The sequence below is a fragment of the Malus sylvestris genome, chromosome 16 (assembly GCF_916048215.2).
Source record: "Malus sylvestris chromosome 16, drMalSylv7.2, whole genome shotgun sequence".
NCBI lineage: Eukaryota > Viridiplantae > Streptophyta > Magnoliopsida > Rosales > Rosaceae > Malus > Malus sylvestris.
Genome location: NC_062275.1, coordinates 14022664 through 14036016, shown reverse-complemented (window position 1 = coordinate 14036016; position 13353 = coordinate 14022664). Strand labels below are relative to the sequence as shown.

Here is a 13353-nt window from a genome sequence, read left to right as displayed (position 1 = left end):
GGTGCTGATCTAGTAGGTCGGGAATTATGGTTTTTCATCAGGAGCTCATTGTTCTGTTCAGCTACCAGGAGCACAGATATCAGCTGGTTGTATTTAGTGAAGCCTCGTGCTCTATACTGCTGCTGCAGGACCATGTTAGAGGCATGGAATGTGCTAAAAGTCTTTTCCAATAACATCTCCTCAGTAATAGTATCCCCACAGAGTTTCATCTGAGAGGTAATTCTGAACAACGCCGAATTGTACTTAGCCACTGACTTGAAATCTTGGATCCTTAGGTTAGTCCAGTCATAGCGAGCTCTTGGAAGAATCACCGTTGTCTAGTGATTGTATCTGCTTCTCAAGGCATTCCAGAGGGCTAACGGATCTTCAACCGTTAAGTACTCGCTCTTTAGTGCCTCATCAAGATGGCGACGAATAAAAATCATGGCCTTTGCCCGATCTTGAGAGGATGAGCTGCTCTCTTCCTTAATGGTATCTCCAAGATTCGCTGCTTCCAGATGGATTTTGGTATCCAGTACCCAGGTAAGGTAATTCTTTCCAGTAATGTCCAGGGCAGCGAAATCAAGTTTTACCAAGTTTGCCATTTTCTTTTCTGAAAGAAAAATGAGGTGTGTAAGAACTTGCAATAATATGTGTTCTGGAGGAATATATTGTTAGAACTTCTGGTTCTTACAAATTTTTGATCTTCAGGCCAAAATGTTAAGTACTCGAAACTTCAGGCTCGAGATTTACATAATTAATGAGAAGGGCAATTGTACCGCACCATTCTCATCGAAACAAGTATTGGATGAGCGATTATTCCGCACTACTTTAAACAACAGGAAAATTTAAATATGTAGAGCAAGGTGGACGATTATACCGCACCACCTAAAATTGCGATAAAATTTAACTTGCGATAAAATTTAAATATACAAAGCAGGGTGGATGATTATACCGCACCACCTAAATAAATTAAATATGTAAAGCAGGGTGGGTGATTATTTCACACCACCTAAAATGCGATAAAATTAAATATGTAAAGCAGGGTGGGTGATTATTTCACACCACCTAATATTGCGATAAAATTAAATATGTAAAGCAGGGTGGGTGATTATTTCACACCATCTAAAATTGCGGTAAAATTAAATATGTAAATTTAAATATGCAGGATAATTAGATCTGCAGTCCAAGATAGGCAATAAAACCGCACAATCTTGGATTGCATAAATAATCAGTGGGTTAGTAGTCAATATCTACACCAAACAAGAAATCAAAGATATAAGTAACTGTTAGTTGGAGAACTAGAAGTAAACATGGTGCAAACAGTTCTTCGCGAGGGTATATCCAGCAATTGAGGTAGAGGAAGAAGAAGAACAGTAAAAACCTTAGAGGAAACATTTTTTTTTCTTTCGGTGAAGGGAAAAGAGAAAATGATTAGAGAGTCGTGCTGATAACGTATTATAAATACGCAAAATTTAGAGAGATAACCTTTACTCCAGACAGGAACGAAGCAGTTGCAGAGTATTATACCAACACAAAATGTTGCAGAGGAAGTAATGTATATTATTGCTATTAGATGTTTTCTCTTTCTTTTCTCTCCTTAACGTTATCTTCATTTGAACAATCTAAGTGCTCTATTTATAGAGCCACTTCAATGGAAACTTACAAAACTTACTATTCACATGTGATACTTTACCATACACATGTGGGCAAACATACCCATTATTTACAACATACTTTATAAATATTACCAATATCAAAATATGTTTATTTTAGCTAATTGCCCAAAAGTATAGAACTTATTAAGTTGTAGCCACTTAATACTACAGTCTAATGGTATTCCTTTTTATTGATAAGTGAGATGTCTTAGGTTTGATTTTCGCCAAAGATGAATTTGAACCATATTATTGCTAGCTCATTGTGAGGCTTAGTCCACTCCCCCTCCCCCTCTTAGTGTAGATAATATCGTTTGTCAAAAAATAAAAAAATAAAAAAATATACAAATGCATAATTTATACCTATAAGTAAGAGAATAAACAAATGAGTAATGCTAGAACATTTTTAAACCACATTGATGTACCATCTCATATAGCAAGTGATGCATACAATCAATATGTAATCAAATAGATTCATTGATTGGCGTGATATATACACATCATTTGCCCCTTCGTATGGTGCACTAATGTGGTACAAAAATGTGACATGCCGAGCATTTTCCTAAAACAATAGTAAAATAAGAAAATATATTATCTATTTAACCAATATGCACATATATTCACTTGCCAAATATACTAATTAAAAGGTACACATGCATAAATATGCATATGTGCAAGACATATTGTTGGAATGAAATTTGTGTACATCCGTAGACACCCATAAATGCCGGCAAGGGTTGAATGGGGTTGATTGGGGATGTGATTGAATCCGTGTTGGATTTCTTACATATCTCCATGAATGAAGAATCAAATCTCAGGTGTAGTTGTCTTAGAGAATGAGTAGTGTGATGATGCTACATCGTGAACCATCTTTGGCAAATAAGCCTATGACGGGGCGTGTAGGAGAGATGAACCTTCATGGACGTGGCTATGCGTAGACTGTGGCGTATGTGGAGAATATATAGATTATTGTAGACTGAAGTTAGGATTTATATAGGGATCTTGAGAGTCTTTATAGGGAAAGTATTCCCTATTAAATTGGGAAAATATCTATGAGGGAATTTAGGATAAGATATCTAAACCCCCTGGGATTATGATTATGTTGCCTGATCTCGAAGATATCATAATTTGACGTGAATTAAGTTTCCTTTACTTGGGAGACAAGTAATATTTATAATGGTCATAACCCTAGTCTAATTGACTAAGGTTGTCTAACTACACTTGGTGTTCTGACTTGTCTCTTCGTTCGGATTAGCCTGACTACTCCAATTGGACTAGCTTACTTTGATCTAGACTAAGAAATTTGACTCCTCCGATGAGAGTAGCTAACTCCGACTAGGCTAAGCTTATCAGAGTCGCTTACTTTGATATGACTAACCTCATCAGAATAGCTTACTCCCATATGACTAACCTCATTAGAGTAGCATACTTGAATCTATCTAAACCTCTTGTTCTAATCCAGATCGTTCGAGCGTCATGTACTTTAGACATTTTGGTTTGAAATTTGGTCTAAATATTTTGATCTCCCTAGCATTACTCTTTAATTGGTGTAATTCTTATGATTAGGAGAATATTCTCTACTTGATTAGTTAATTGAAAGCAATCAAAGCCTGACATAGTTGGAGTTTGTCTATTATTATGGGGAAAGGGAAGTTGTTATTTCTTGCTGGCTATAGTATTGTCCTCCTCTCCATGCCAAAAAAATAAAAAAAGTGTTCTACTTTTCAAGCGCTAAAAGAAATTTCTCGATGTCGAATAATCAAATATAGAGAGTTGTTGAAGAAAAATTTAGAGTGAAAGTAGGAGAGGCATGGAGAGAGAGAGAGAGAGAGAGAGAGAGAGAGAGAGAAAAAGCTCAACGGTTGTATTTTTACATATGCTACACATTTGTTTTCGCACAACACTCCACCGTACACGCTTTCTTCTGCACAACTTAGGGCTGGTTTGTTGTTGTGCTTTGAATAAAAACTGTTTTTGTTGTGCTCAGAGAATAAGCTTATTTTTGCTATTTCACGTTTTCAGCTTTTTTTCACCTAAAACTATTAAAATAAGTTGTTTTTAAATGTTTACTAAACACCTTTTTGAACTTAGTTTTTTTTTATACACACTTTTGATAAAAGTACCTCAGTACAAAATTAGTACTTAAGCAAGACGTGCAGGTTATATAACGATAATCAATACTGCACAAACAGGCATGACCCGCACACACACATATATAGTAGCTAGCCTACTGATCAGAAGAATTGTGGAAGCAAAATTATATCTAAATATGTGGCTCTGATTCGGACTAATATTAACGATAATCAATACTGCACAAACAGGCATGACCCGTACACACACATATATAGTAGCTAGCCTACTGATCAGAAGAATTGTGGAATCAAAATTATATCTAAATATGTGGCTCTGATTCGGACTAATATTAGCAACATAACATGGCATGCACATGGTTTGACGTTTGTTACTTTCAGTGTAGAACAGTGACCGAACTCTGTTATGGGGGCTTCTGTCACTTCCATTCAATTCTTATACTCTTCATATTGCGTGTGTTGAAACTAAAATCTTTTATGCATGTGTGTATATACAGAGACCGACTACGGAGATAATTTTAGGGTTTAATTTGTTGTTATTCTTCTCTCTTTCGAAGATATAATATATATATATATATATAGGTTACACAAAACTTGTAGTATAAGAGACAATTAAGAAATTCTAATTACACACTAAAAACATTCGGTTGACTCATGCAAACATACGGTACGTGTATTTACCATTATACAATATTATATATATGGCAAGCCTGGAAACTCGATGGAGAAACTCTGTCCGAAGGAATTAGAGTTTTCAAACCACAGAGTGGATTAATAAGCCAAAGATCAATGGTAGTATAATATATTAATAATTAAACTGGACTATTAGAAAACTATTATATTATAATTAGCCATACCATACCTTTTTTAATGCGTCATAACTTTTTGAGAACAAGTAGGTTGGTTTCTTGAATTTCTGTCAACTACTTCACCAATGTTCATGATCAGAATTGAAGTCACTGCTCGCTGGCATTCCCTGCAGTCAGAGCTGATAATTACAACTTTCCAGACAAATTCAGGCTGGAATTGTTTGGTGATTTTTCATCTCTGAAATGTTTGTCAGAAGTAGGGTTAGTTAGTTATTATCGGTATAATATTTCCAACTTACCTCTTCGTATTACTATTAGCATAGTTAGTAAACCTTAGATCTCAGCTTACCTCGTCGTATTACTATTAGCATAGTTAGTAAACCTTAGATCTCAACATACCAATCTCATATTATCGCATCTTAGTCATCCGCTGAAGTAGCCGCGTGAGGCCATTACGTGCACCTTCACATTTTGCCATAAAAAAACTTGAGAGCAGATTCTTCTCTTCTGACAGATCGTAGTTGCTGCCATCCATATCCAGTGTCCACACATGCACTCAAACTATAACGGAATCATTGAAAAGGAGGACAAGTACTTACCTTGCAATTATATATTTCAAAAGATGTGGAAATCATCATCATCCTATTAATATAATTACTTGGAATTAAAGTATGCAATCAAAATTGTTTCTTCTACTCATTATTCTATCTATCCTCACTACTGAGCTAACCCTAGTAGCTTAAATATTTTAATCATTTGTTCTGTAAGGTAAATAGATCAAACAGAGCATATATAATTCGATTTAGGTAAGTATACGTATATAAAAAAAAAATTATTTGGTCATATTAAAACGCGTAAAACAACAATGTTCTTTAGATAAAGTCAAAACAAAATTATAACAAATCAAAGGACCAAACAATTTTTGATTTGGTCCATTTTTTGCATGAATAATTCTTAAGAACTTAAAAGCTCAAAAGAGCCTCCCAAGATCAAACATGTAATTACTCGTATGTATCAAATTAAATTGTCTATTTATTTACAGACAATCACTAATTCGAAAAATCTTAAATGTCACACATGAGAGAAATCTAACAATTGAGTTTAGATTCTTCAAACTCACGCAACAGTATTCATTCTTGCCACTTGGCCAACCAATCAAAATTCAAAAGTTATCTTGAATTTTTTTGGATCTACTTGTCCAATACATATATGAGTAATGTTAGAAAGACAAAATTTGTAAACTAAATGATGTGTCACCAATAAAAAATGAGAAAGTTTATCAACGTTTAAGTAATAATTCGATTATCAACTCTTACGTCATTTAGTTTACAAAATTTTATCTACAAATTTAATCTCCCTAGCATTACTATATATATATATATATATATATATATATATATATAATATTTGACTCCCGGAAAAGCTGCTAGATAAACATGGCGCCGGGATATCCATTTGAGATCACGTACATTGGAAACAATATGCCGTAGCGATATAGCATGTAGACGTGTCTGTTTCCCTTTCACACACACAGACACTAATAGTCATTTGCATTCATTCAGATCGACCGCCCTCCTTCCCTCCCTCTTTATTCACTCCTCTCCTCCTTAACCATCTCAAACACACCAAAACCTACTTAATTCCCCCACCACTAGCTTTCCCCTCATCCAAAGGCCAATATATCTATTATTCACAAAATTGGATCATTGGTTTGGTTCAATTGAATTCTTGATTTTTTGAACTCAAGGTTCATGAGTGTTGATTCCTCAACGTGTGATAATATATAGTAATATTCCATGTGGATAATCCCGTTAGGACTTCTATCTCTTATTTGCCTCTTAAAACCTTTTAATTTGGACGACTGCTTTATATTGCGATAAGTTTTGAGACCAATAGTTTTGGAATTTTAATTTATGACAAAACTTAAAATGAAGTTAAAATACAGAGACCAATCCCCTAATATTTACTATTCTCTCTCTCCTCCTCTCTTGCTATTTAAAGGTCATCTGCTCATTTCTCTTCCCATGTCTCTTCTCCTCACTGTTGCTATCTCTTTTCTGATTCTCTGGGAGATCTCTGATTTAGGTTTGTATTTTGGTGATTTAATTGGTAATATTTATGTAGTGTGGATATAATATATGGAGAACAAGTTTAGTGGGAGCAATAGTGGGATGGAACAGCAAAAGGAAGTGAAGATAGCAAACCAAAGAGGTGGGACGTGTGAGCCAATTCTGAGGATTTTGGCCTTGGTGCTAACTCTTACGGCTTCTATTGTTCTTAGAGTCAGTAAGCAAACCGAAATTGTAACGATGAAGGTCATCCCAACCTTGCCTCCTATTGATATTCCTGCTACGGCTAAGTGGCATTACTTATCTGCTTTTGTGTAAGCTAGCTTTCTCTCTCTCTCTCTCTCACACACACACACACACACGGGGTAATTTTCACCAGTTATATTAATAGTAAATTTGATTAAGAAAACACCCCGACAACTCTAAGTTTTATACAAAATTACTTCAACAACTCAATTGGACAAAGCTAATACCTTATTTGTCCATTTATTATGCTCTAATCGATCTTTAGTTGTTAAGCTTTCCCATTATCGTTTGAGTTTGAAAGATTTTCTCTAAAGTGTAATATTATTGAAAACTTACATGTGATAATCCACATATATAAATACACCACCATGCAACCTAATGGATTTTGTGGATAAGATATTTCGTAGACTTTGAGTTCAAGATAATTGTTTTATGGGCAAGAAATGATGACAACCGGTTTCAATTTCACTCATAAATACCCAATATATGCTGTTTATATTGCATCGTTGTTTTTCTTTTCCAACCTTTGATGCATCACATGTATTCGTTTATCAAGCCTCAAGTTAATTATGTTATAAGTCAAATTCATTAACAGCTTATGTTATGTTTTAAAATTGTCCATCTGAAATTTATAAGAGGTAGAATCTTACTTATATATGTTATGTTTGCAATGTGACATATTGTGTTGTCAAACTAATTGTGGTCGAAATTAACAACATTAAATGTGCAAGATATCTCTCAAGCTAGATGAAGAGAACATTACCGTATATTTTCAATGTGACTATTATTCTGACACACGGTGTTACCAAATGCAGTTGTAGCGCATGCACTTATTTATTTAGACTATTGTCTAGCGTGAGTAAAACTAGAGTTCATTCCATACAATTTGAGGCTTAGGCGAAAATCATAAACGAAGTTTTTTTCTCGGACCAAACAAAACATACATATGTCATAGATGAAGATTGATGTAGTGGAAGATAGTCTTTGCTTCAAAGTTACACTCTAGTCATAGCTCACTCCGTCAATGCTTTGCGCGTGCCTTATCTCAATAAAAATTTCCAACATCCTCCTGAATTTGAGTACGTATGATCCTCTATGCAAGACATCATTAAAAGTTCAGTTTAATGATGTTCCACTTCACTTATAAGTTGAAGTATCAAGTTCAACTCATTTGAATAACGAGTTTAATGCCTAATTATTATCACTGACCTACTGTGACTTAACTCGTATTTCTCACCATTTAGAGTAAAACATCATTATATATAAAATAAAACAAAATAGTTATGCACGACAAGACTTTTCAAGTCCCTCCTAAGTACGTAAACCACTTTCTCTCACTAATGTTCAATCAGCTAGCGTGGTCCTGGACACCTCAGTCTAGACTACTATACTTGTATCCTTACCTACGTGTGTTATTTCTTGACTAAAATCTTTTTCTTGTTTGTTTGTTAATTGTGCAGTAATTATTTAAGTAACTAATTTTACCAAGATTGACTATGTGCTAGGTACCTTGTGGTAGCAGATGTCATAGCATGCGCATATGCAGCATTTTCCCTAGTCCTTTTGTTTGCAAATCGGGGAAAGAAAAATAGGTTAGGGCTAGTGGTTATCGTGCTTGATCTGACGATGGTGGCGTTGCTCTTCTCCGCCATTGGATCCACCGGGGCAATTGGTCTGATGGGGTACCAAGGGAATACACACGTGCAATGGAACAAGGTCTGCAATGTTTTCGGAAAATTCTGCCACCAAGTCGTAGCCTCGGCCGCCCTGTCATTGCTTGGATCTCTGGCATTCTTCTTCCTTATTGTGCTTGCTGTTCTAGGCCTTAGCAGGACGTCTAAGTAGAAAAATTGTCTGCTCAGAACCCTCTAATTTACAATGCCTGTAGAGGTAGAGCCTATTTTTATTGTTCATGTTGTCGAGTACTAGCTAGTTTGGTGTGTGTGTGCATGATAATGCAGTTTGATTCCATCTTTACTACTCCATATAATTTGTATCCTGTTGAAATGATCTTTGCCAATATAATATTTCTGAATGTATTATTGCTAAGAGTTTTTTTCGATAGATATGTGATATTTAGAGCAAATATAGGTCCACACGGAAGCTTTTAGATTATTATGACTTAATTGTGAATCTTTATGGTGAACGGTGAACCCAAGTTGATGATGTGACATGAAAGCGACAGCACGAAAAGCCCCTTAGGGTCCAATTAGGTTAACGCCGATTAAGTTTGAATTAGACATGTAAGAGTTCGATTTCCTTTTATTCTAACCAAAAAAGCAAACGAGAATTTCGAACATTAAGTGGACTAAGTTGGTGGGGTTTTCTTTGTGCTCACAAATTGATTACACTGAGCTGTGAGATTTACTCACATAAGGCACCTTCGACCAATCAACTGCTTTCGTTTATATTTTTCTAATTAAAATTCTTGAAACTGCCTTTGCTACCATTTCTCTAATTGAAAGTTAGGTCGCTGGTTTCTTTTAAACTTGTGGAACAAGTTAGGTCATTAATTACCTACCATATAAAGCAGCACATTCGACAGGAGCAAAAGAAACCACTTCTTGCTCCAGGTCAAAACCAACATAATAGTTTTGCTGTTTAGTATTTCCAAATATGGACAGCTTTAGACTGGACCTGACAATTGCAAGGCAGCAAAGTCCCTTCTCTGCTTCAACAACGTAATTAGTTTGTTTAATCAGAATGACTTGGTCTCATTTTGATCTCATTTTCAGGGCTGGTCCATAGATTTTTGAGGTCCCGGGTGATTTCAAAAAAAGTGCCCTAACTTCATGTAAGAAATTTATTTATTTTCACACATAAGATATCGATAAAATTGTACTTAGAAAAACACTTCAAACTCAATAATTTAGAAACACAGAAAGACTAATTTATTTTGTATTGAGAGAAGGAAACAAAAAAACTTCGGGCTTACAAGTAGATAGATGATGATTTTTGTTTTCCATCTAAACTTTGAATGTGTTTTTGAATAAATCGTGAGGTGTTTTTTTTTCTTATTTACTAATTTGCAAATTTGCTCTAAATAATTTGGTCTATGTATTATTCTTTGTTGAAGATTAGACTTGAATTAAAACGAATATTTAAAAATAACAACCCACATAGCTACTACACAGTAACTAAAAATAAATTAACAACCAAACAAAAATTTGTAAAAATTGAAAAGAATATACATGCACATAGCATTTCGAACTTAGGACATCTTGTTAATTTTAAACAATAAAAACCATTGTTTCTAATTAAACTTCTTGATCCTTTAACCAAATTTTATAAATTTATACTCTTATGAAAAGAAATTTGTAAAAATTGGAAAATAAATAAGCACACATGGTGTTTTGAACTCAAGACCTCTTCATTATTTTCAAATGACAAACCACCAGCTAAATTTCTTTGTCGTTAAACCAAATTTTATAAATTTATACTCTTATAAAAACATATATAAATATATCACTCTAATAATTTTGGTGCCCCTAATTCTTTTGGGCCCCGGACGGTCGCCTGCCTGCATTGGACCTGGGCCGGCCCTGCTCATTTTACCTTTTGAAACTCGATTTTGATCTCATTTTGCATACTAAAACTCAAAAGTCGTTATTTTACTCCTTGAAACTCAAAATTTGCCCTACATTGTCTTAATTTTGTTGATTATAGTAAAAAGATATCAAATATGCTGATGTGAATTAAAAAATGCATATATAAAAAGAAAATTCAAAGCAGCATGAGTATGCATACTCATGCTGCTTTGAACTTTCCCTCTTTCTCTTTTTCTAAGAATGATTTGCTTTCGTGGAATCAAACCAAATTTCATTATGTGGGTTTGATGTGGGTGCACATCAATTTTTTTTTTTTTTTTCAAGTCTCTGCGACTCAAGCACAACAAACCAATAAAATTTAAATCCTTAATTTCTTCCTTTAAACTTAACATTTTTTTACTGTTAAATGTAGACAGATAATGGAGATTTATAATCAAATTCATATCCACTATGCGCTAACATTCAACAATTCATAGTGGAGATATATGAAATGACGACTTTTGATTTTCAAGAGGCAAAGTGGAATCAAAATCGAGTTCCAAGGGAAAAATGGGATCAAAATTGAGCTTCAGGGGCGTAACTGAAAATAAACCTATGATATTACATTTTTACCTGTCCACTTAGCAACTTTAACGACCATTTGACAGAAGAAACGGAAACATGGTAAAGTGGAATGAATTTTAATTTTCAGGGAGTAAAGTGATGACTCTTGAGTTACAGTGGTCAACGTAAGATAGGACCCACTAATACATATGGGTCTTATCTCTATCATAGAAATGATACAAATGTGGTAAGAGTAGCATTTTTTTATTTTTTAGGGTTTAGTTTTGGGTGGCTTAGTAGCATTTTTTTCATTTTTTAGAGTTTAATTTTGTAACAGTTTGTTTTTTAGTGCTACTAAACACTCCCCATTGTCCTATTTTCCTACCCACATTTTCATGAAAATGTTAATAACATATTTATGCTTATAGAAAAAGACTTTTAGATCCTATTGAAAAAATTCTGATGTTAACAAAATAAAAAACTGATAAAAAGACTTTTAGATCGCTTTAATTGGTCCAGTTGGATCTTCTCCACCGCAAAACCCCTTTGCAACCCTCTCTGACTCATTTTCAATACCAACCCAAGGTTTGAACAGAATTTTCGCCACCACTTTCCTCTCATACAGCGAACTGAGCCACCCAAAAAACGATGAACAACACGAAAACAACAATGGCGACGGATCTAAAATTAAAAATCAAGTGGTCACCGTGTGATTCTTTTAGCCTCAATTCAGTCAATGTTCTTGATCATCGTCCCGGAGGAGTCTCAAGCTTCTTCACCGCTTTTTTATGGAGAACCCAATGCCCATTAAATTGCATGAGAGACTAATGGCAGCGTGGTTGCGCTCAGGATGGGGGCAGAGGCAAATGATAGCTGGGTTGAAGGAGGGTGTGGTAGGGAGGAAAAGCCTGGGCATTTCAATTTTAGGGTTTTCATTAATTTTATTTTATTAATTGAACGGTTTGGAAAGTTTAGAGAGAGAGAGAGAGGGAGAGAGAGAGAGAGAGAGAGAGAGAGAGAGAGAGAGAGAGAGAGAGAGAGAGAGAGAGAGAGAGAGAGAGAGAGAGAGGGAGATATATATATATATATATATATATATATATATATATATATATATATATATATATATATATATGGTGTAGGTCTATTTGATTGAACGATCTTTAGGGTTTAGAGAAAGAGCGGGCCGGCGGCAATTAGAGAGATGAGGGAGTGATTTAATTGTGAGATGTGTTTGTATCACCCAATTGTGCCTTCATTTATAGTAGTAGGATAGGTAAAAACCTGTCCCTTTAGAATTACAACATTTAATAGGTAATCAACTTCTAATAGGAATATAAGGTACATTCCCATATCTATTAGGATTTGCACAATCACATTCATATTTTAAATATGACTGCAACACTCCCCCTTGAGTGTGTAAATACTCAACAAACCATCGCATCAGATCTTCAATAGTTAAGGTAGAATAGTTGATGAAGTCATTGGCACAATGGGTGAACGCGAGTCTCAAATTTAAGAAAGTATGCATTTGTAGTAAAACTCACAAAATCTTGCTATAGTAAAACCCAAGGGTATGGGGAAAACCCATATACTAAGGAGAAAAGTGAGAATGCATAATGTCTAAAACAAACGTCAAACAGGACGAAAGTAGTGAACTCAACGGAGTATGATCATCCCAGGATGGGTGCCTCATTAAAACCTCGTTAGGTAGCAAAAACCCAGTGGGAAAATGATCATAATCGTAGGAAAAAGAGTACATTAAGATCAAGTGAGTATGCTTCTAAATACTCCCCTTGAGTTAGACATAACTTCTAAATAAGAGAACTACAAGCGATTCAACTTAGATAATTTATGCATACCGATTCCTTGGACGAGCTTCTGAAAAGTAAACTTGGGAAATGACTTGGTGAATAGATCAGACAGGTTGTCTTGGGAACAGATTTGCTTGACTTTAATGTTCTAATGCTGCTGTTGCTGGTGTGAGTAAAAGAATTTCGGCGCTATGTGCTTGGTGTTGTCTCCATTGATGTATCCCTTCTTTAACTGCTCGATACATGCTGCATTGTCTTTAAAGATCATTGTAGGAAGATCAACGACTGATGTAAGACCATTAGTGCTTCAAATATGATCAATAACTTTTCTCAGCCAAAAGCATTCACGTGATGCTTCATGCAAGGTGAGAATCTCAGCATGGTTTGACGAAGTCGCAATTAGCGTTTACTTGGTAGACCTCCAAGATATAGCGGTATCTTCAACGGTAAAGACATAACTTGTTTGAGAGCATACCCTATGTAGGCAAGACAAATATCCAGCATCTACGTAACCAACAAGGCGAGAATCAATCCGAGGACCATAGAGGGTGGCAACACTCGAAGATTCGCAAGTATATAACAAGCTCAAATCCATCATAC

The 13353-nt window shown here is 35.0% G+C and overlaps 1 protein-coding gene across 1 annotated transcript; it reads left to right on the top strand.

The window, feature by feature from the left end:
- Positions 1–6549: 6549 nt before the first annotated feature.
- LOC126609051 (CASP-like protein 1E2) lies at positions 6550–8897 on the top strand. The gene is made up of 2 exons (XM_050277070.1): positions 6550–6916; positions 8354–8897. Exons 1-2 carry the CDS (start codon positions 6672–6674, stop codon positions 8691–8693), a joined length of 585 nt encoding a protein of 194 aa, XP_050133027.1. The 5' UTR covers positions 6550–6671; the 3' UTR covers positions 8694–8897.
- The last annotated feature ends 4456 nt before the right edge of the window (positions 8898–13353 follow it).